Source organism: Anser anser (genome assembly GCF_964211835.1).
Source record: "Anser anser genome assembly, chromosome: W".
NCBI lineage: Eukaryota > Metazoa > Chordata > Aves > Anseriformes > Anatidae > Anser > Anser anser.
The window spans coordinates 5384580-5404359 of NC_139731.1; the positions used below are offsets into that span (position 1 = coordinate 5384580).

Genomic DNA, 19780 nt, shown 5'->3' on the forward strand with positions numbered 1-19780 from the left:
GACTCACCAACTTATTACATCCAATTATACTTTACTTCACGACCTGCTGCCTACCCCTGTTGGAATGAACCTTACACTGGTGAAGAAATTACTATCACATGAAGATTTGAAGGGGTTGGTGAAACAAGTTCAAGAAAATGGACAAAAAAACTTTGATTACTGTCCATCATGATTTGGAAGAAATACATCAAGTGTTGGAAAAAGTAAAGAAGGATGGAAAACACCACTGGAGGGACACTTTGTTCGGATGGTTGCCAACTGCCACGGGAATCTTCAACAAGTTGCTTCATCCTGTCATTGTTTTATTAATACTCACTGCATTGTCTTTCATATTGACAATATCCCTGTATGTTAAACTACGGATTATGATGAAACTTGTAGTATCCCTACAAGATGTACATATACTCGATAATCCTCATCATATGTGATACACCTGATATATTTCAAATGTCGTGAAGCTTGAGTGACTATAGTCATGGAGTGGATTATGTGAAATCGTGAGAAACAAAGTTGTGTTTTTGCAGTAGAGAATTACTTTTCTGTATTCCAAGGTAGTTGTGTAGTCATAAGAAGGAGAAATGCTAAGTAGATAAGTGGACAGTAGAAGGCCTCACTGTTCCAAAATAAGGTAGAAGCTTGAGAAAAACAGGATGAGCAGTGTGAGAACAGTAAAAAAACAAAGATCACAAGTTCTCAAAACGTAAGAAAGGAGAAATTAAAGGGTTGAAAAAAGGAAAAATTGTACATATATGGTATAGAGGAGCGTCAAGTAGCTTGTGAACCTGTAGTACTCAGCCAATGAGGAAACAGGGGAGGTGATCAGGCGTCGGGTAATAGGGAATAAAAGGTTATGATTTGTTTACTAAAATGCGCTCCTGATTGACTGGACGCCCGCCATTGCAATCGCGAATAAAATAAGCTTCACAGAAGATCCTGTCTGAATAAAATTATTTGAGATTTTTGAGATTTTTTTTCACAATTTGGGGGCTCGTCCGGGATCTTGTCGCCTGCCGAAGATTTCTTGCCTCCACAGACAGGAAGGTGCACCCCGCTGATTTCAGCGGTCCCATCGGGGGTGGTGGGTTGTCTCGGTACGGCCGGCAAAGGACCGAGACTGTTAATCTGAAGACAGGCTCTGCAAAGGACTGGGGAGAAGGGAGGCCAGCACTGACATACACAGACACAGCCCACATATAGTCCAGCCCGGATCGGGAACAGGCACTGGGATTACTGCTGATAACCCGGACCGGGAAGCCGTGCACGGACCAAGGTAAGGGAAACTTTACTATATCTTGCCTCAGTTTGGGTTCGGGGAGACTATGGTGTGAATGAGTGTGAGTGTGAATGAGACGCACTTTTAGTGCGGAGCGAATGTCAAGTCCCGATCCGCGAGGCTCGGTGGTCCTGCGAGGGGACAAACGAAGTTCCCTCAGCTGGAGAGGGACGAAGCGAAAGAGAGAGGAGAGGAGTGCAAGAGAGTCTCGGGGGTTTGGGCCCTTAGGTGTACGGTACCCCGAGCACGGTGAAGTGAGGTGCTCGGCAGTACACCCCACCTCTGTCCTAATCCTAGGTGAAGGTGTGTGGTACCCTGTGGGTGGTAAAGTCCACAGCAGCACCTCAGGAAGAGATGGGGATTAAGGGTTCCAAGAGTCAGCAGGGTGGGGTTGGAGACCCCGGGATCGTGCTCTTTGGAGAGAATGATAAGGATTTGGAAAAACAACCCAAGAACTAGGGAAAAAGATTAAAAAATATATAATTAAATAATGGTTTGATATTGTGTAATTGTCTGGCCTAAAAAGCTAATAAAAGGAACTTCGGTATTTTGGCCAAAATATGGGTCTGATGAAAATTCAGGCTTTGAAATTTATGTGTAAACAATAAGGTTCTGTTTTTGGAGGAGGAATCAAGTTATGCTCCCTATAATCCTAATATTGCACCGGAGGCAGCGGCAGGTGCTCCAGGAGGGGAGACAGGGACTGCATTATATGTGATACACCTGATATATTTCAAATGTCGTGAAGCTTAATCATAGAATCATAGAATATCCCAGCTCTCCAACTCTCCAATCTGTCCAGAAGCTTGAGTGACTATAGTCACGGAGTGGATTATGTGGAATAATTGCCTGAGGTGACTTAGAAAGTAAGCTTATATTCAGATTTTTAAGAAAAGGTACAGCACTGAAGAAGCTTCCAGGGTGGAGTGTAGCTGCATTCCATAGAAGTTCCCTAGGCCTCCAACCTTAGATGTTGGCCACACCAGGGGAACTTGGTGCGCTGGCTCTAAGAGGAACTGTACGGAAGGTGGAGCGGAGTGGAGACGCTGTGGCCAGGCTCTGTGATAAGATGGGAACTCAAAGGTACATCGGAACCAATAAGCTGCATATTTGCTACCCTGGGCCAACGGCCTGCCATGTTTTTGACAAAATGCTGTCCTTTTGGTGAACTTTGCTCATTACAATATCATTATAATACCAAAACACACCTCCATCCCAAAGGCTACCTGCCTCCAAGGTGCGACCACCCCTCACTGAGCATGCGCTCTGAATTTCTCTGAGCCTATACCTTTAAGCAAAAGCAAGAAAATTTAGCACCAATCGTAACAAAGGTATGTATGACTAGAGTCACTCAAGCTCCACCTGAGTTATAAAAAATGATATAAATTAGCTCAAAGGAGAGAGGATGTTAGGGAAGATATCATCGCAAAGGAAAATATATTATCTCGAAAGATACCTTCTGACTTTTGGGATCAGTCGACGGGCTGAGCCTCTCTTCCCCCCCCCCCCCCCCCCCCCCCCCCCAATTGGGATGCCTTTGGGTAAGATTCGAACACTGGGTTATACCAAGTGCCTCCCCGGGAAACTTAGAAATCTCTATAGAGTCGCTTCATATCTTTTAACGTGTTTGTAGCCAGGCTGTATTACTCATACTTATGGTATTTTCACATGCTTTGCAGACAGTGAATTTATCATTGGCAATCCAAAGAACCCGTGTATCTGTTGTTTTAATAAATTGCACTGCTCATTAATCTAGCTGTGGTAGTTCATGGAACGCAACTAGACTGAGGGTATATTACGTTATTTGTGCATCCGTAATCGTGATAATTCAGTACACTGAACGCAACGAGACTTATAACGACTAATTGGGCTTCACTCCCAATTACCTTAACCTTTAATGCAACAAAGAGAGCTTTACATCTAAGAGCTTTACATCAAATTACAGTCTTAATAGACAATCATAAAGAATAAATGTTTTCCAAGAAAATCCCCATAAAAGTGATACTGATTCTACTTATTGCTTTTATTAAATAGCAAGCAGAAACAGTTTAATGCCACTCAGGTGTTATTGCCGCCCCTGATTAGAAGTGATGGCCTTTTACAGTATTTCAATCTACTGCAGTCTGTAGGGTTTCAAGACTACATATCTCCTCAAGTACTGTCTTGACATCCGGTTAAGAGTCCTGCATGATAACAGGGGTTGTGGTAGGGTATTAGGATATTAGGAAACGTTTCTTCACTGAGAGAGTGGTCGGGCACTGGAACAGGCTCCCCAGGGAAGTGGTCATGGCACCAAGCCTGCCGGAGTTCATGAAGCTTTTGGACAACACTCTCAGACATATGGTTTGGTTTCTGGGTGGTCCTGCATGGAGCCAGGAGTTGGACTTGATGATCCTTGTGGGCCCCTTCCAACTCAGGATATTCTATGATTATAATAGTGCTCATGTCTTGTTACCCAGCTAGAAAAAGGAAACTGAAAAATTTAAGGACAAGACTTTGGTTTGGAAACACCTAAAAAAAAAAAAAAGGCAAGAAGTCAACAGGTAGCAAACAAAACAAACAAACAAAACCACAACAAACAAACAAACAAAAAGAAAAAAAACCTTATAGACACTTGGGCCAAAGAACATGGTATTGAGTGGGTGTATCACATCCCCTATCATGCACCAGCCTCCGGGAAAGTTGAACGATACAAGGGACTGTTAAAGACTACACTGAAAGCAATGGGTGCTGGGACATTCAAACATTGGGATACGCATTTGGCAAAGGCCACCTGGTTAGTCAATACTAGGGGATCTGCCAACCGAGCTGGACCTGCCCAATCAAACCTGTTACGCACTGTAGAAGGGGATAAAGTTCCTGTAGTGCACGTAAGAAACATGCTGGGTAGAACAGTCTGGGCTACTCCTGCCTCAGGAAAAGGCAAACCCATTCGTGGGATTGCTTTTGCTCAGGGACCTGGATGCACTTGGTGGGTAATGCAAAAGAATGGGGAGGTCCGGTGTGTTCCTCAAGGGGATTTAATACTGGGTGAGAACAGCCCATGAGTTGAATTGTATTATGTTAATTATTATATAATACTGTAGGTCATCACTACCATGATTGCTATATACCATAGATGAAAATGGTGATTAATTAGAATGTATTGGAAAGTGTAACCTGAGCATGACATAAATGGTATGGAATAAGGGGTGGATATCTGTCCTGGTTCCAGTTAGGACAGAGTTAAGTTTCCTCCTAGTAGCTGGTAGGGTGCTATGTTTTGGATTAGGATGAGAAGAGTGCTGATAACATGCTGATGTTTTAATTGTTGCAGAGCAGTGCTTACACCAAGCCAAGGACTTTTCGGCTTCTCGCTCTGTCCTGCCAGCGAGCAGGCTGGGGGTGCGGCAAGAGCTGGGAGGGGACAGACCCAGGACAGCTGACCCAAAGTGGCCAAAGGGGCATTCCATACCATCTGACGTCATGCTAAACGATATATAGGGGTGGCTAGCCGGGATGGGGGGGCCGGCTGCTCGGGGATAGGCTGGGCATCAGTCAGCGGGTGGTGAGCAATTGCAATGTGCATCACTTGTTTCGTACGCATTATTATTAGTAGTACTATTATCATTATTATCATCATTATTATTATTATTATTGTTATTATTATTTTCCTGTCTTAATAAACTGTCTTTATCTCAACTCACAGGCTTCACTTTCCCATTTCTCTCCCCCATCCCAGAGAGGGAGGGGGGAGGGTGAGCGAACGGCTGTGTGGTGTTTAGCTGCCGGCCGGGTTAAACCACAACAAGCACCAACAACCAAAAAAAAAATAATAATGGCTTGCAGCTTTCAACACCAAATTTACCTGATCAATATGCATACAATAGACTGGGCTACCTATACACATAATAAGCCTACGACATCATCACCAGAGCAGACACTTTCTGCAGCTGAGCAGGGGGATCGAGGCATGCAGGGGGTTACCTACATTGAGGCCACCCGAGGGAACCACCAAGATGCGTCAGCTTTCGTAAGGGCGGCTGACGAGGTTAGAACAGACCCAGGAGCAGCCTGCCCCCCCCCCCCCCCCCCCCGTCGTAAAAAAGGCAGCCCATAGGGAGTGCAGGCGACCAGGATGGGGGGTGCCAGTTTGCACAGAGCAAGTGAGCAGGGGGGGGGCAGAGTATCCCTTCCCAATCAGGAGACTGGCTCACCTATCAGCTGCTAACCTGGCAACAAATCCAGCCATGGGCTCCACCAGGCAGAAAGCTCTTGCCACAAAGAATGTGGCAACTCAGACCAAGTGCCTGCCCAAAAACACGGCTGTTCAGGTCTCAAGTTGCGGGGAGTACTTGAGCCTGTTGCTGCCATCAGAGGGTGGCAGAGATATCACCTGCGTGAGGTGTGAGCAGGTGGAGGATCTGATCAGCCTGGTGGCAGAGCTCAAAGAGGAGGTGGAGAGATTAAGGACTATCAGGGAGTGTGAGTAGGAGATTGGCTGATGGAGCAACTCCCTGCCATGCCTGTGAGAAAGGCACCAGGGTAATATACCCCAAACAGTAGTGGACCCCCTGCCCTGTTGCTGTCAGGCAGAGGGAGGGGACCTAAGAGATGGGGAGGAATGGAAACAGGTCCCTGTTTCGCATCACAGGCAAGCCCCCTCCCTCCCTACCTCACCTCCCCAGGTGCCCTTACACAATAGGTTTAAGGCTCTGGAGCCTAAGGGACGGGTAAGTGAGGATGCGGGGGAAGGTCCACCCAGGAGGCTGTCTAGGGCAAAGAAGTTGACTCCACACCTCCAGTCTGCCTCCACCAAGAAGGAAAGAAGTGTAATTGCCACAGGCGACTCCCTTCTGAGGGGAACAGAGGGCCCCATATGTTGGCCAGACCCTACCCATAGGGAAGTTTGCTGCCTCCCTGGGGCCCAGGTCAGGGACATTACCAGAAAACTTCCTGGCCTGGTTCGCCCCTCCTATTTTTATTCCTTAGTGATAGTTCAGGCTGGCAGCAATGAAATCGCTGAGAGAAGCCTGGAGGTTATCAAAAGGGACTTTAGGGAATTGGGGCGGTTACTGGAAGGAGTAGGAGTGCAGGTGGTATTTTCTTCTATCCCCTCAGTGGCAGGGAGCGATAATGAGCGGACCTGGAAAGCCGAGCTGATGGCTGAGAGGCTGGTGCCATTACAGGAATTTGGGTTCGTTTTGATCATGGGGAGGTTTACTTGGCACCTGGCCTGTACGCTGCAGATGGGTCCCACCTGTCTCAAAGGGGGAAAGGGATCCTAGCCCAGGAGCTGGCAGGGCTCATTGAGAGGGCTTTAAACTAGGTAAGAAGGGGGATGGGGCTGAAATGAGGCTCACTAGAGATGAGCCTGGAGGAGCAGTCCCAGGGTTGGGGGTGAGGGCAATGGCGCAACTGAAGTGCATCTACACCAATGCACGCAGCATGGGCAACAAACAGGAGGATCTGGAAGCCATTGTGTGGCACGCAAACTATGACCTAGTTGCCATCACTGAAATGTGGTGGGACCACTCCCACGACTGGAGTGCTGCAATGGATGGCTATAAGCTCTTCAGAAGGGACGGGCAACAAAGGAGGGGCGGTGGTGTGGCTCTCTACATTAGAGTTTTTTGATGTTGTAGCGCTCTGGGCTGGGAATGATAAGGTCGAGTCCCTATGGGCAAGGGTCAGGGGGATGGCCACCAAGGCAGACGTCCTGGTGGGGGTCTGTTATAGACCGCCAACCCAGGATGAAGAGACAGATGAGGCGTTCTATAAGCAGCTGGTGGAAGTTGCTCAACTGCCAGCACTTGTTCTCATGGGCGACTTTAACTTCCCTGTTATATGCTGGAAATACAATACAGCCCAGAGGAAGCAGTCTAGGAGGTTCCTGGAGTGTGTGGAAGATAGCTTCCTGACTCAGGTGGTTAGTGAGCCTACTGGGGGGGGGGGGGGGGGGCAGTGCCCCGCTAGACCTGCTGTTCACGAATGGAGAAGGACTGGTGGGAGATGTGGTGGTCGGGAGCTGTCTTGGGCAGGGTGACAACGAAATGGTAGAGTTCGCTATTCTTGGTGAAGTCAGGAGGGGGATCGGTATAACTGCTACCTTGGACTTCCGTAGGACAGACTTTGAATTTTTCAGGACACTGGTAGGAAAAAAAGGAAATCAAAGAATCAGAAATCAAAGAATCATAGAATCATTGACGTTGGAAAAGACCTCCAAGATCATCTAGTCCAACCATCACCCTACCACCAATATTACCTACTAAAATGTCCCTAAGTACTGCATCCAACCTTTCATTAAACACCCCAGGGACAGTGACTCCACCATTCCAATGCCTAACCACTCTTTCGGAGAATAAATTTATCCTAATTTATTTAAAAAGAACCAGCCCTGGTGCAATTTGAGGTCATTCCCTCTCGTCCTATTGCTAGTTACGTGCGAGAGGAGGCCGACCCCCAGCTCCCCCCAACTTACTTTCAGGTAGTTGTAGAGAGCAATAAGGTCTCCCCCTGAGCCTCCTCTTCTCCAGACTAAACAACACCAGTTCCTTGTTATGGTTTCAGCTAGGGTAGAGGTAGTTTTCCTCCTAGTAGCTGGTATGGTGCTGTGTTTTGGATTTAGGATGAAAATCCCCGGTGCTGGGATAGCGGAGCCAATAGTCTGGAAAGAGAGGGCAGGGAAGCCAGGCAGCTGGGATCCCTTCCTAGGGATGCAGGCATTGACAAAGCTGTGCTGGAGATGGTTTATAGTGATTTGGACAATGCCCAGACACCTCAAGATCCCGATGAAGTCCAGTGCACAACATCCATGTGGCGTAAATTTATGCGGAATGCACCATCATCACATGCCAGTACACTGGCAGGAATTCAGTGGGATGAGGGGATGGCACCAACAGTGTATGCTGTATCCCGCATGTTTCAAAAATATGAAGACAACCTCTCTGCTCCGCTACAGGCCTGTGTCTCAGCTGTGGAGAAACTGTCCGAAAGACTTGACCACCTCATAGAACGAGCATATCCCTCCTCATCCAGATGGAGTGATATTTCAGCCACTAAGAATCAGTATTTTCCTGCTCGAGAGAGAGAATATCCAAGACGCACACCACGTGGCACCTTGTGGTTTTATCTGCGTGACCACGGGGAAGATATGAGGAAATGGGATGGTGTACCTACTTCAACCCTAGCTGCTTATGTACGTGAACTGAAAGGAAATACAGCAGCAAGAAGAGGGGCTCCTAAGAAAAATGCTGCTCCGGTTTCTGTTGGGCAGTTCCCCAGAGGCAGTAGAAGAGCTGATGTTATTCTTGACCCCGATGAAGGGACCTCTGCTTCTCATTTACAAGAATTAAGTGGCAGACACTCCAACCAGGACTAGAGGGGCCCTGCCTCTAGCCAGGTAGAGGAGAGGGATAACCGGATTTATTGGACTGTGTGGATCCGATGGCCTGGCATATTGGAACCACAAGAATACAAAGCTTTAGTGGACACTGGCGCACAATGTACCTTAATGCCATCAGGCTACCAAGGGACAGAACCCATCTGTATCTCTGGAGTGACAGGGGGATCCCAGCAATTAACTGTATTGGAAGCTGAGGTGAGTCTAACTGTGAATGAGTGGAAAAAGCACCCCATTGTGACTGGCCCGGAGGCTCCATGCATCCTTGGCATAGACTACCTCAAGAGAGGGTACTTCAAGGATCCAAAAGGGTACCGGTGGGCTTTTGGCATAGCTGCTTTGAGCACAGAGAAGATTAGGCGAGTCTACCCTGCCGGGCCTTTCAGAAGACTCTTCCGTTGTAGGATTGCTGAAGGTTGAAGAACAGCAGGTACCAATCGCTACCACAACGGTGCACCGAAGGCAATATCGCACCAACCGAGACTCCCTGATTCCCATCCATGAGCTGGTTCATCGGCTGGAGAGTCAAGGAGTGATCAGCAAGACTCGCTCACCCTTTAATAGTCCTATATGGCCAGTGCGAAAGTCTAATGGCGAGTGGAGGCTAATGGTGGACTATAGCGGCCTGAACGAAGTCACACCACTGCTGAGTGCTGCAGTGCCGGACATGCTAGAACTTCAGTACGAACTAGAGTCAAAGGCAGCCAAGTGGTATGCCACAATCGATATCACTAATGCATTTTTCTCCATCCCTCTGGCAGCAGCATGCAGGCCGCAGTTTGCATTCACTTGGAGGGGCATCCAATATACCTGGAATCGACTGCCCCAGGGGTGGAAACACAGCCCTACTATTTGCCATGGACTGATCCCGTCTGCACTGGAACAAGGGGGAGCTCCTGAACACCTGCAGTACATTGACGACATCCTCGTGTGGGGCTACACAGAAGAAGAAGTTTTTGAGAAAGGGAAGAAAGTAATCCAAATTCTCCTGAAAGCTGGTTTTGCCATTAAACAGAGTAAGGTCAAGGGACCTGCACAGGAAATCCAGTTCTTGGGGGTAAAATGGCAGGATGGATGTCGCCATATTCCGATGGATGTGATCAACAAAATAACAGCTATGTCTCCGCCAACTAGCAAAAAAGAAACGCAAGCTTTCCTAGGCCTTGTGGGATTCTGGAGAATGCATGTTCCAGGCTATAGTCAGCTTGCGAGTCCTGTATATCGAGTGACTCAAAAGAGGAACTATTTCGAGTGGGGCCCCAGCAACAACAGGCCTTTGAACAAATCAAACAAGAAATAGCTCGTGCAGTGGCCCTTGGGCCTGTTCGTACAGGACCAGCTGTGCAAAACATACTTTACACTGCAGCTAGGGAGCATGGCCTCACCTGGAGCCTCTGGCAGAAAACCCCAGAAGAAACTCGAGGTCGACCTCTGGGTTTCTGGAGCCGGGGCTATCGAGGATCAGAAGCCAATTACACCCCAACTGAAAAAGAGATACTCACAGCATATGAGGGTGTTCGAGCTGCTTCAGAAGTTGTGGGTACAGAAGCACAGCTCCTCTTGGCACCACGGCTACCTGTGTTACACTGGATGTTAAAAGGGAAAATTCCCACTACACACCATGCAACTGATGCTACATGGAGTAAGTGGATAGCGTTAATTACACAGCGGGCTCGAATGGGAAAACCTAATCTCCCAGGAATCCTGGAAGAGATCATGGACTGGCCGGAAAGCAGATATTTCGGAGTGCCGACAGAACAGGTAACTCGTGCTGAAGAGGCACCACCATACAATGAGTTGCCTGAAGACAGAAAGCAGTATGTGTTGTTCACTGATGGATCCTGCCGTGTGGTAGGGAGTCATTGGAAATGGAAAGCTGCCGTGTGGAGTCCCACACGACGAGCCGTGGAGGCCATGGAAGGGGAAGGCGAGTCAAGTCAATATGCAGAAGTAAAAGCCATACAATTGGCCCTAGAAATTGCCAAAAGAGAAAAATGGCCGGTACTGTATCTCTACACTGATTCATGGATGGTGGCAAACACTCTGTGGGGGTGGCTGCAGCAATGGAAACAGAGCAACTGGCAGCGCAGAGGTAAACCTATCTGGGCTGCCACCCTGTGGCAAGATATTGCTGCTCGGGTAGAAAACCTGGATGTAAACGTACGTCATGTAGATGCCCACATGCCCAAGAGCCGCGCAACTGAAGAACATCAGAACAACGAAGAAGTGGATCGAGCTTCAAAAATTGATGTGGCTCAGGTGGATCTGGACTGGGGACGTAAGGGTGAGCTGTTTGTAGCTCGATGGGCCCATGAAACATCAGGACATCTGGGGAGGGATGCCACATACAGATGGGCTCGTGATCGAGGGGTGGACCTGACCATTGAGGCCATCACACAGGTCACCCATGAGTGTGAGACATGTGCTGCAATCAAGAGAGCCATGAAGGTAAAATCTCCCTGGAACAGGGGGAGGTGGCTAGGGTTTCAATATGGTGAGGCCTGGCAAATTGACTATATCGGACCACTCCCACAAACCCGCCAAGGCAAACGGTACATACTCACCATGGTAGAAGCAACTACTGGGTGGCTGGAAACATACCCCGTAAACCATGCCACGGCCCGAAACACAATCTTGGGCTTAGAAAGGCAAGTACTGTGGCGTCATGGTACACCAGAGAGAATTGAGTCTGACAATGGGAGTCATTTTCGAAGCAATTTGGTCACCTCCTGGGCCAAGAGGCATGGTATTGAGTGGGTGTATCACATCCCTTATCACCCACAAGCCTCTGGGAAGGCTGAGAGGTACAATGGACTGTTAAAGACTATGTTACGAGCGTTGGGTGATGGGACATGGAAACAATGGGACATAAACCCACCAGAAGCCACTTGGCTAGTTAACAACAGGGGGTCTGACAGCCATGCTGGTCCTGCCGAAACAAAACCCCTACATACTGTGGGAGAAGCTAAAGTCCCCGTAGTGCATGTAGGGAAGTGGATGGGGAAGGCGGTGTGGGTTGCTCCTGCCTCGGAAGAAGGCAAACCCACTCATGGGATTGTCTTTGCCCAAGGACCAGGGTATACCTGGTGGGTAATGCAAAAGGATGGGGATATCAAATGCGTGCCTCAAGGAGATTTAACCTTGAGAGAAAACTAATCTGTAATCTAAGTTATATGCTGTAGGAAGACGCTGCAGGATCAACGACAGGTCAGCTTCGCAAGGAACTGGGCAAGTGCAACAAGGACTTGAGCTAAGCTGGTGCTGGCGTCCAGGCATCCAACTCCGCCTGCTGTGAGTGACCATTTTGGCAGATGAAGACCAAATTGTCAACAGTTCTTATGAACATTTTCCAAGAAAGACCTATAGAATGAAAAGACATACTTACCCATCAATCTGTTAAAGGACAAGGGACAATGGTGATGAGAATACTTATATGCTAAAGTATGGGGGACCTGAGAGTGACACAAACGTTATGGAATAAGGGGTGGAGGTTGTACTGGGTCGGGCTGGGATGTTAACTTTCCCTGCAGCAGCCCATACAGTGCTGTGCTCTGCACTCGTAGCTACAACAGCAATGGTATCACACCAGTGTTGTGTCTGCTGCTGAGCAGTGCTGGCACAGCATCAGGACTCTCCCTAATTCCCCTGGGGGTGGGCAAAGATGTGAGAAAAGAAACATCACCAGGGCAGCTGACCTAAACCAACCAAAGGGATATTCCATACCATATGATGTCACACTCAGCAATAACAGGTGGAAAAAGGAGGAAGAGGGGAGGGGTGGGCTCTCGTTGTGAAAACGTCTGTCCTCCTCCCGAACGCCGGCTACGTGCGTTGAGGCCCTGCTTCAAGGACGTGGTCAAGCATCGCTCATTTGTGGGAAGTAGAGAGTAATTTCTTTCCTCTGCACTTCCACATAGCCTTTGCTTGTTTCGCTTAGTTTTCCCTTTCCCCCTCCCTTTTCCCCTTTCCTTTTTCCCCTTTAGTTAAATGGTTAATTGTTTAGTTCAATTGTTTAGTTAAATTGTTTAATTAATAATAATCTTTCCTTAATTATTTTTTTCCTTTAATTAAATCATCCTTATCTCAACCCGTGAGTTGTTCTTTCCTTTACTTCTTCCCCTCCTCATCTAAGGAGGGGGAGGGAGAGAGCGGTTGTGGTGTTCAGCTGCCTAGCACGGTAAAACCACCACACTCTCCAACTTGGAAACCACGATGTCAGGTGGGACTGTGTGAAAGGCTTTGCACAACTCCAGGTAGATGACATTGGTCAATCTTCTTTTGTCAGCTGATGCAGTCACTTCATCACAGAAGGCCACCAGATTGGTCAGGCACGATTTGCCCTTGGTGAAGCCGTGCTGGCTGTCTCGGATCGCCTCCTTGTCTTGCATGTGCCTTGACATTGCTTCCAGGAGGATCTGTTACATGATCTTTTCCAGGCACAGAGGTGAGGCTCCCGTGTCTGTAGTTCCCCGGGTCCTCCTTTCTACCCTTTTTAAAAATGGGAGTGATGTTTCCCTTTTTCCAGTCACCAGGGACTTCTCGTGACTGCCAGGACTTTTCAAATATGATGGAGAGTGGTTTGGCAACTACATCAGCCAATTCCTTCAGGACCCTGGGATGCATGTCATCAGGCCCCATAATCTTATACCTGTTTAGTTTCGGTGGTCTCGAACCTGCTCTTCACTTACAGTGGGTGGGACTTTGCTCCCCCAGCCTCCATCTATGGGTTCAGGGAAATACAATACAGCCCAGAGGAAGCAGTCTAGGAGGTTCCTGGAGTGCGTATGTGAGAAACTATGTTGTGTTTTTGCAGTAGAGAACTAATTTTCTGTATTCAGAGGTAGCTGTGTAGTCATAACAAGGAGAAATGCTAAGTAGATAAGTGGACAGTAGAAGGCCTCACTGTTCCAAAATAAGGTAGAAGCTTGAGAAAAACAGGATGAGCAGTGTGGGAACAGTAAAACAAAGATCACAAGTTCTGAAAACATAAGAAAGGAGAAAAAAAAGAAGGGAAAAAGGAGAAATTAAAGGGTTGAAGAAAAAAATTGTACATATATGGTATAGAGGAGCGTCGAGTAGCTTGTGAACCTGTAGTACTCAGCCAATGAGGAAACAGGGGAGGTGATCAGATGTCAGGTAATAGGGAATAAAAGGTTATGATTTGTTTACTAAAATGCGCTCCTAATGGGCAGGATGCCCGCCATTGCAATCGCGAATAAAATAGCTTCACAGAAGATCCTGTCTGAAGAAAATTATTTGAGATTTTTCTCACAATTTGAGGGCTCGTCTGGGATCTTGTCACCTCCCAGAGAGTTCTTGCCACCACAGACAGGAAGGTGCACCCCGCTGATTTCAGCGGTCCCATCGGGGGTGGTGGGTTGTCTCGGTATGGCCAGCAAAGGACCAAGACTGTTAATCTGAAGACAGGCTCTGCAAAGGACTGTGGAGAAGGGAGGCCAGCACTGACATACCACAGACACAGCCCAGAGACAGTACAGACACAGTACAGGCACAGGCATTACTGCTGATAACCCGGACCAGGAAGTCCGTGCATGGACCTAGGTAAGTGAAACTTTACTGCACTTTTAGTGCGAAGTGAGCATGGAGTCCCGATCCGTGAGGTTCTGTAGTCCCGCGAGACTCCAGATGCAGCCTCACCAGCACTGAGGAGAAGGATCACCTCCCTTAGCTTGTTGGCAATTCTTTGCCTAATGCAGACCAGGATACTATTAGCCTTCTTTGCAGCAAGGGCACACTGCTGGCTCATGTTCAACTTAGCGTCCACCATGACCCCGAGGTCCTTTTTTGCCAGGGTGGCCCCCAGCATGTACTGATGATGCCTAGGGTTGTTCTTCCCCAGGTACAGGACTTAGCACTAGCAATGCAAAAGAGACATTATGAACTAGCACAGAACATAATGAGTTCTTCTGATTTACATGAAAATCAATGCTTTCCTATTGAAGAACATTATATTCAGTGTCTTCCACCAAACAGAAAGGCCTGCACGAATGAATGGATACATAACTCTACAGTGACCATTGTTAAGAACTTTTTTATGCAGAGATGAAGAACTAAGAGAAGAAGAGAGAGATTGACAGGTAGAGGAATGAGAGTGGACATCCTACACTAGAGTACCTGGCCTGTACAGTCCCTGGGGCTTGATTCATTTACTTTCTCTTGTGAGATAAGATGGACACACAGAGGGTACAGCACTAGGAATGGCTCCCAGACTACTGGACCCTATAGACCATTCTCAAGCTTCAAGTTTCTCAAAAATACATTTAACAGCAATACAACTTCAGACACCAGTAACCCACAGCTTGGTATCCACTGCATACACGGTGTATAACTATCTTGCTTGCCTGATGGTATTCAACAAGCTGAGCAGGCTGAACTACACTGGCAAAACAGTGAATTCTTCACTACAATACATATGACTAAGAAAGCCACCGCTGGCTTGGTAAGCCAATTCCTCTTCCCCATTCTAAGTTTTCTGTGTTCTCACCAATGGAATAGGTAAACTCTACACCAGCCAAGTACAACAAGCTTATGCACGATAGAAGTACTGAATATAGCACACAAATTCTCGTGTAGCCATGTACAAGAATTATCAATCATTTTGCAGCTTACTTCTGGAGGGCTCAATATACCTTAGAGTATCAGAAGACTTGGTCTAGAAATAGCCTGAAATCCATGGGCAGCTGTATTTAGATGGTATTACAAAACAGATTTGAAACAGGACCTCTGCTCTGAACATTAACAGATGTACAACAGACCCATAGAGCTGGTGCTGGCCCTGGCTTGGATGCACTCACACATATAGCAGGGAGTCTATTAGTAACGCATACCTACATTTCTGATTTTGTCCATCTTGTTAAAAGATGGTCTGCAAAGGAATTCTTCATTGTGATAGCTCAATATGTACTGTCTAAAGTCTTCAAAATATTTGCCAGAAAGTTTTATCTTCTTGACCTCAATGTGCCAAGATACTATTTAAAATTAATCACACCAACAACTTCACATTCTTTCTCCAAATAAACCTAAATACTGAAGGACTATAAAAAAATTATTTTCACTCCATCTACAGATATCGATTTGTGCTGTTCATTAAGAAGCTACCACACTGAAACACCAGCAGTACTGAGTTTATGAAATGGAGGAGGGTTTTTTTGTTTGTTTCTTTGTTTGTGTTTAAGTCAGGTTTTTGTCTTCAGAAGTGCTCAATTTGATTCCAGAGAAAGGCTGAAAAGTAATAAATTTTGTACTTTCTCAGTGTTTGCAATAAGCTACATCTAAATGACATATCTACAAATACAATATTGTTTTTAAATAATGGAAAACATCTCATTTATTTGAATTTTTAAAAGCTAAATAATTGCATCTGCCTAGCAGTTTTAAGAATATATCCCCAAAACATTATACCATTATTTAGCCTTTTGGCAGGTTTATGCATTATCACTTTCTTGAATATGTAGACAGCTGCAAGTTTGGGTTTATTCTTTTTTTTTTCTTTTTGATGGAACTAAAGACAACAGGGAAAATAATAGCTAGCCTAAGAAGTCATTCCTTCCCATGTCTTGTACAGTGTGCCCCAGTGACTAGAACAGAGCCAATGACACAGCTGTTATCTCCCTACAAGCAAGGAAGTTAATAAGCTGGAAGATTTCAAGTGTCTTTAACAGCCTGAGGAAAGAAACACTTTCACTTCCATATTACTACACCAACTTCACATTTAAATTTCCTGAGAGAGCAAAATACAAAGGACTTGAGTTATAACTTTTACACTCTGAACTATTAATAAAGTCTTAGAAAACTAGCATCTTGTTAAAGCATTAGAAGCCTGCCTCTACCTTGCAGTTAGCAAAATCGTACTGGGCTTCTGTTGCTTTTGAACATGGATGTTTCCATTCCATTCAGTGGTTATCATGCAAGCACAGTAGTAAGATTCATTTTCTTATTTCACTATACAAATTAGTAAGAATACAAGCATGAACAGCTTTCACAGGTATCTATACCACTTTTACATCTACTAAATTGATGCAATCAGATTCATTTTAATGATCTTATTCCTTCTAACTTCCTAAAAATCTCAGATGGATGTCCTAATTTACTTAGGGGACCTGCTGTAAAGCAGATTTCTTTAGAGCCTTCTTCGCTATATTGAAAAATTCACGTGTTTTTATATCCTCTTAAGACTCCAGAGGAGTTAAACCGAGCCTTCACTGCTCTGAAGTTTCACCTTGTCACACTGAGCTTAAAATAGTCGTTTTCATTACTGATCATCCCCAAAAGACTAGTGGAAGGTCCTCACGGATGGGAATCTGGAAGCCAGGCAGCTCTTCCAGCAATCCGATGTGGCTACGGTGGAAGCAAACCTCTGCAGATCGCGGTGCGCCCCTCATGGAGCACACTGCCTTGCTTTCATCGGGTTGATATACAGCATCTATCGCAGCAGGATTCCTACTCCTTGTGCATCCCGCCAGTAAAACCACTCGCCTCCGTGCGCATTCAGCAACGCCCGCTTGAACAGCAACAGCTCGCGCGGGCAACCGCTTCTACCCCCCACCCCAGCACCAGCCCGGCGGCCCCTGCGAGATCCTTACCCCATGGCGGCCGGTGGCGCCGCGTCTCCGGGATGCTCCTCGCTGCGCCTCGTCTCGCCTGCCGCTCTGCTGTGGCTGCGCTGGCCGCTCGCAACTGCCGGGCCGAGCAGGGCCGCCCGCACCCTAGGGAACACCCCCCACAGGCTGGGCTCTCATAGCCGCGGGCCCCGCCAGGCACCCGCAGACGTCGGCTCCAGCCCCCGGGTGGGTGGCGGCGGTTCCGGGGGCAGACGGATCCCCTCCTGCAGGCAGATGGGGAGACGCTTGCCTTCTCCGCGAGGGGCTGGCGGCTGCTGCGACGCTTCTCGCTGGAAGGTTGAGCGGCCGCCGAGGGCTCCGTGCTCCTCAGAGGAGCGGTATGAGGCAGACAATGAGCGCAGGGCTCCGCGCCGCCGCTTCCCCTAGCACTCCCACCGGCAATGTGGCGGGCATCGACGCATTTTCCTGAGGAAACAGAGTAAGCCGCGGCACCGGGGCTGGCATCTGGCTCCCAGCGTGCGGCAGCTAGAGGCATACAGTGGCCGCACGTCCCCCCCGGGCACAGAGGCGCCGCCCCCCTTCCCCCCCCCCCCCGGCTGTTGAGATGCGGAGCGCCGCTCTTCCCTCCTGCAGCGGCGGATTCGCTCCTCGCCTCCTCGCCGTCACGCCTTCTGCGGCGAGCGGGCGGGCATTGTCCTAGGCGCGCGGTGTGTCGGTCACTGCCAGCAGTAGGGGCCGCCGTCGAGCCCGTACTCCTCTGCGGCAGAGCCGCAGGCTCAGTCCCACTGGCGAGACAGAGCTAGCGTAGCGTCAGATGGTGTCCAGCTACAACGGCACCTCCGAGCCGCTAATTTACCTGTTTGCATCCCCTTCCCCTGCCTCACACCTCCGCCACCACCCGCCCGTCCCCTCGTAGTAGGCAGACGCAACCGTCGTGCACAGCCCATTGATGGGAGGGGAGGGCTGCACGCCATCAACCTGCTGCTACACGTAACAGTACCTCATCACTCTGTCTCCATCGTCCACCCGGGGAGCTTTAAATAGTACACGTCACCACACTTCCCTACACACTAACGTCATGCATTGCTTCTGGCACTGACGTCACTTGGGCGTGGAGGATGACATTAGAGTGTTCCACGCCGCTGGAAGCACTTCTGTAATAGGGAATGACGACAGGGGGAGAGTAGGGGGGAGGGTTTGGGGTTTGTCACCGTGCAGCAGTCTCTTGTGTGTTTTCCTGGGGCGCCAGTGGTGCTAGGATTGTTTCCTCTCATTGCCACCCCAACCCCTGAGGTACCATCTCCATGGCAGCACCGTCGCGCCCGCCCTGGAGGTGAGGGAGGCGGCGGTATGCACTGTGGTTTGCTGAGGGGAGCCGAGCGTGAGTTCTCCTGCGCCCGAGAGACATGGACGGAGAGAGGGCCGAGCCCACCCTGGAATGCGGTTGCAAAAACTTTCAAGCCCGCTGCTCCTAGCTTGGGAATGGCAGGGCACCACTCTCTGAAAGTCCCATTTCTGAGGAACATGCCTTGTTATAAATGACTGAGTCCCAAATAGGATTACAATCAAAGTTTACAATTTATTAAATGAATAGAGGCAAGCAAACAGCGCTGGGTGCGCCGGGAGTCTCTGCTCCACCAGGACGCACACCCGTTACGTAAGGTGGCTGGTTTTTATGCTCCTAGGCTAATACATATTCATTACTACTTCTAGAAGAGGCAGGGTTATTATAATTGGTTTCCCGAATCCAAAGTCCTCCCAGGTGTGCCTGCTTATCAGTCTCTGTTAGTTTCTCGGGGGCCGCTCGGACAGGGAGGCTCATATTCTTCCTCCTTATCTAGTGGTCTCTTGGCCGGATGTCAGAAGTTACTGCACGTCCGTGCAAAGTCAGCAGTTTTTCTCTGAAGAAATCCCTTTGTTCTCTTCTCACCTAAACCCAGGCCTCAATGTTAACCCTTCAAACCCCTTAGTGGCACGAATTGCTGGACTATTCCTTACAAGCCTCATGCCTGCTTCCAAGTGCTTTGCAAATGTTTCAAGCCCAACAGCATTACTGGTGACAGAAACACAGCAGCCATTCCAAAAATGCAAAAATGTAGATGACATCACGTTCATGCTAGTAGCATTGCAAAGAAACAGAGCGAGTACTGTGAGTTTGCCAATTCCCGCTATTTTGGGGTCAGACCTTCAATTCCATTGTTCAGGCCAGAACGAATACACTTCATGAAATAGTATGGAAGATGCACAGCCATAAATTCTGGTAAATTCATGACTGTGCAGAGGAGATCTTACCAACATCATATCCTTCTATGACCAGATAACTCCTAATGGTGGATGAAGGAGACTGTTGAAGTAGTCTACCTAGACTTCATCAAAGCTTTAACATGGTCTCCCACAGTATTCTCCTGGAGAAGCTGGCAGCCTATGGCTTGGACAAGTACACTCTTTGCTGGGTTAAAAACTGGCTGGACGGCCCAGCCCAGAGAGTGGTGGTAAATGGAGTGAAATCCAGCTGTCGACCGGTTACGAGTGGTGTTCCCCAGG

General features: G+C 48.1%; 1 protein-coding gene across 8 annotated transcripts in view; it reads right to left on the reverse strand.

Annotated features, from left to right (window-relative positions):
• The window catches only part of LOC310888667 (homer protein homolog 1-like), a gene marked incomplete at its 5' end in the record, with an annotated part of 224822 nt that extends 206974 nt beyond the window's left edge, over positions 1-17848 (reverse strand). For all 8 annotated transcript variants that reach the window (XR_014576048.1, XR_014576049.1, XM_083815595.1 and 5 more), the window contains one exon: positions 17258-17848. Coding sequence is in view for 6 of the 8 variants with exons in the window: in XM_083815595.1 (XP_083671721.1) it covers positions 17258-17262 (5 nt within the window). The remainder of the gene's footprint in view (positions 1-17257) is intronic.
• Between the last annotated feature and the right edge of the window lie 1932 nt (positions 17849-19780).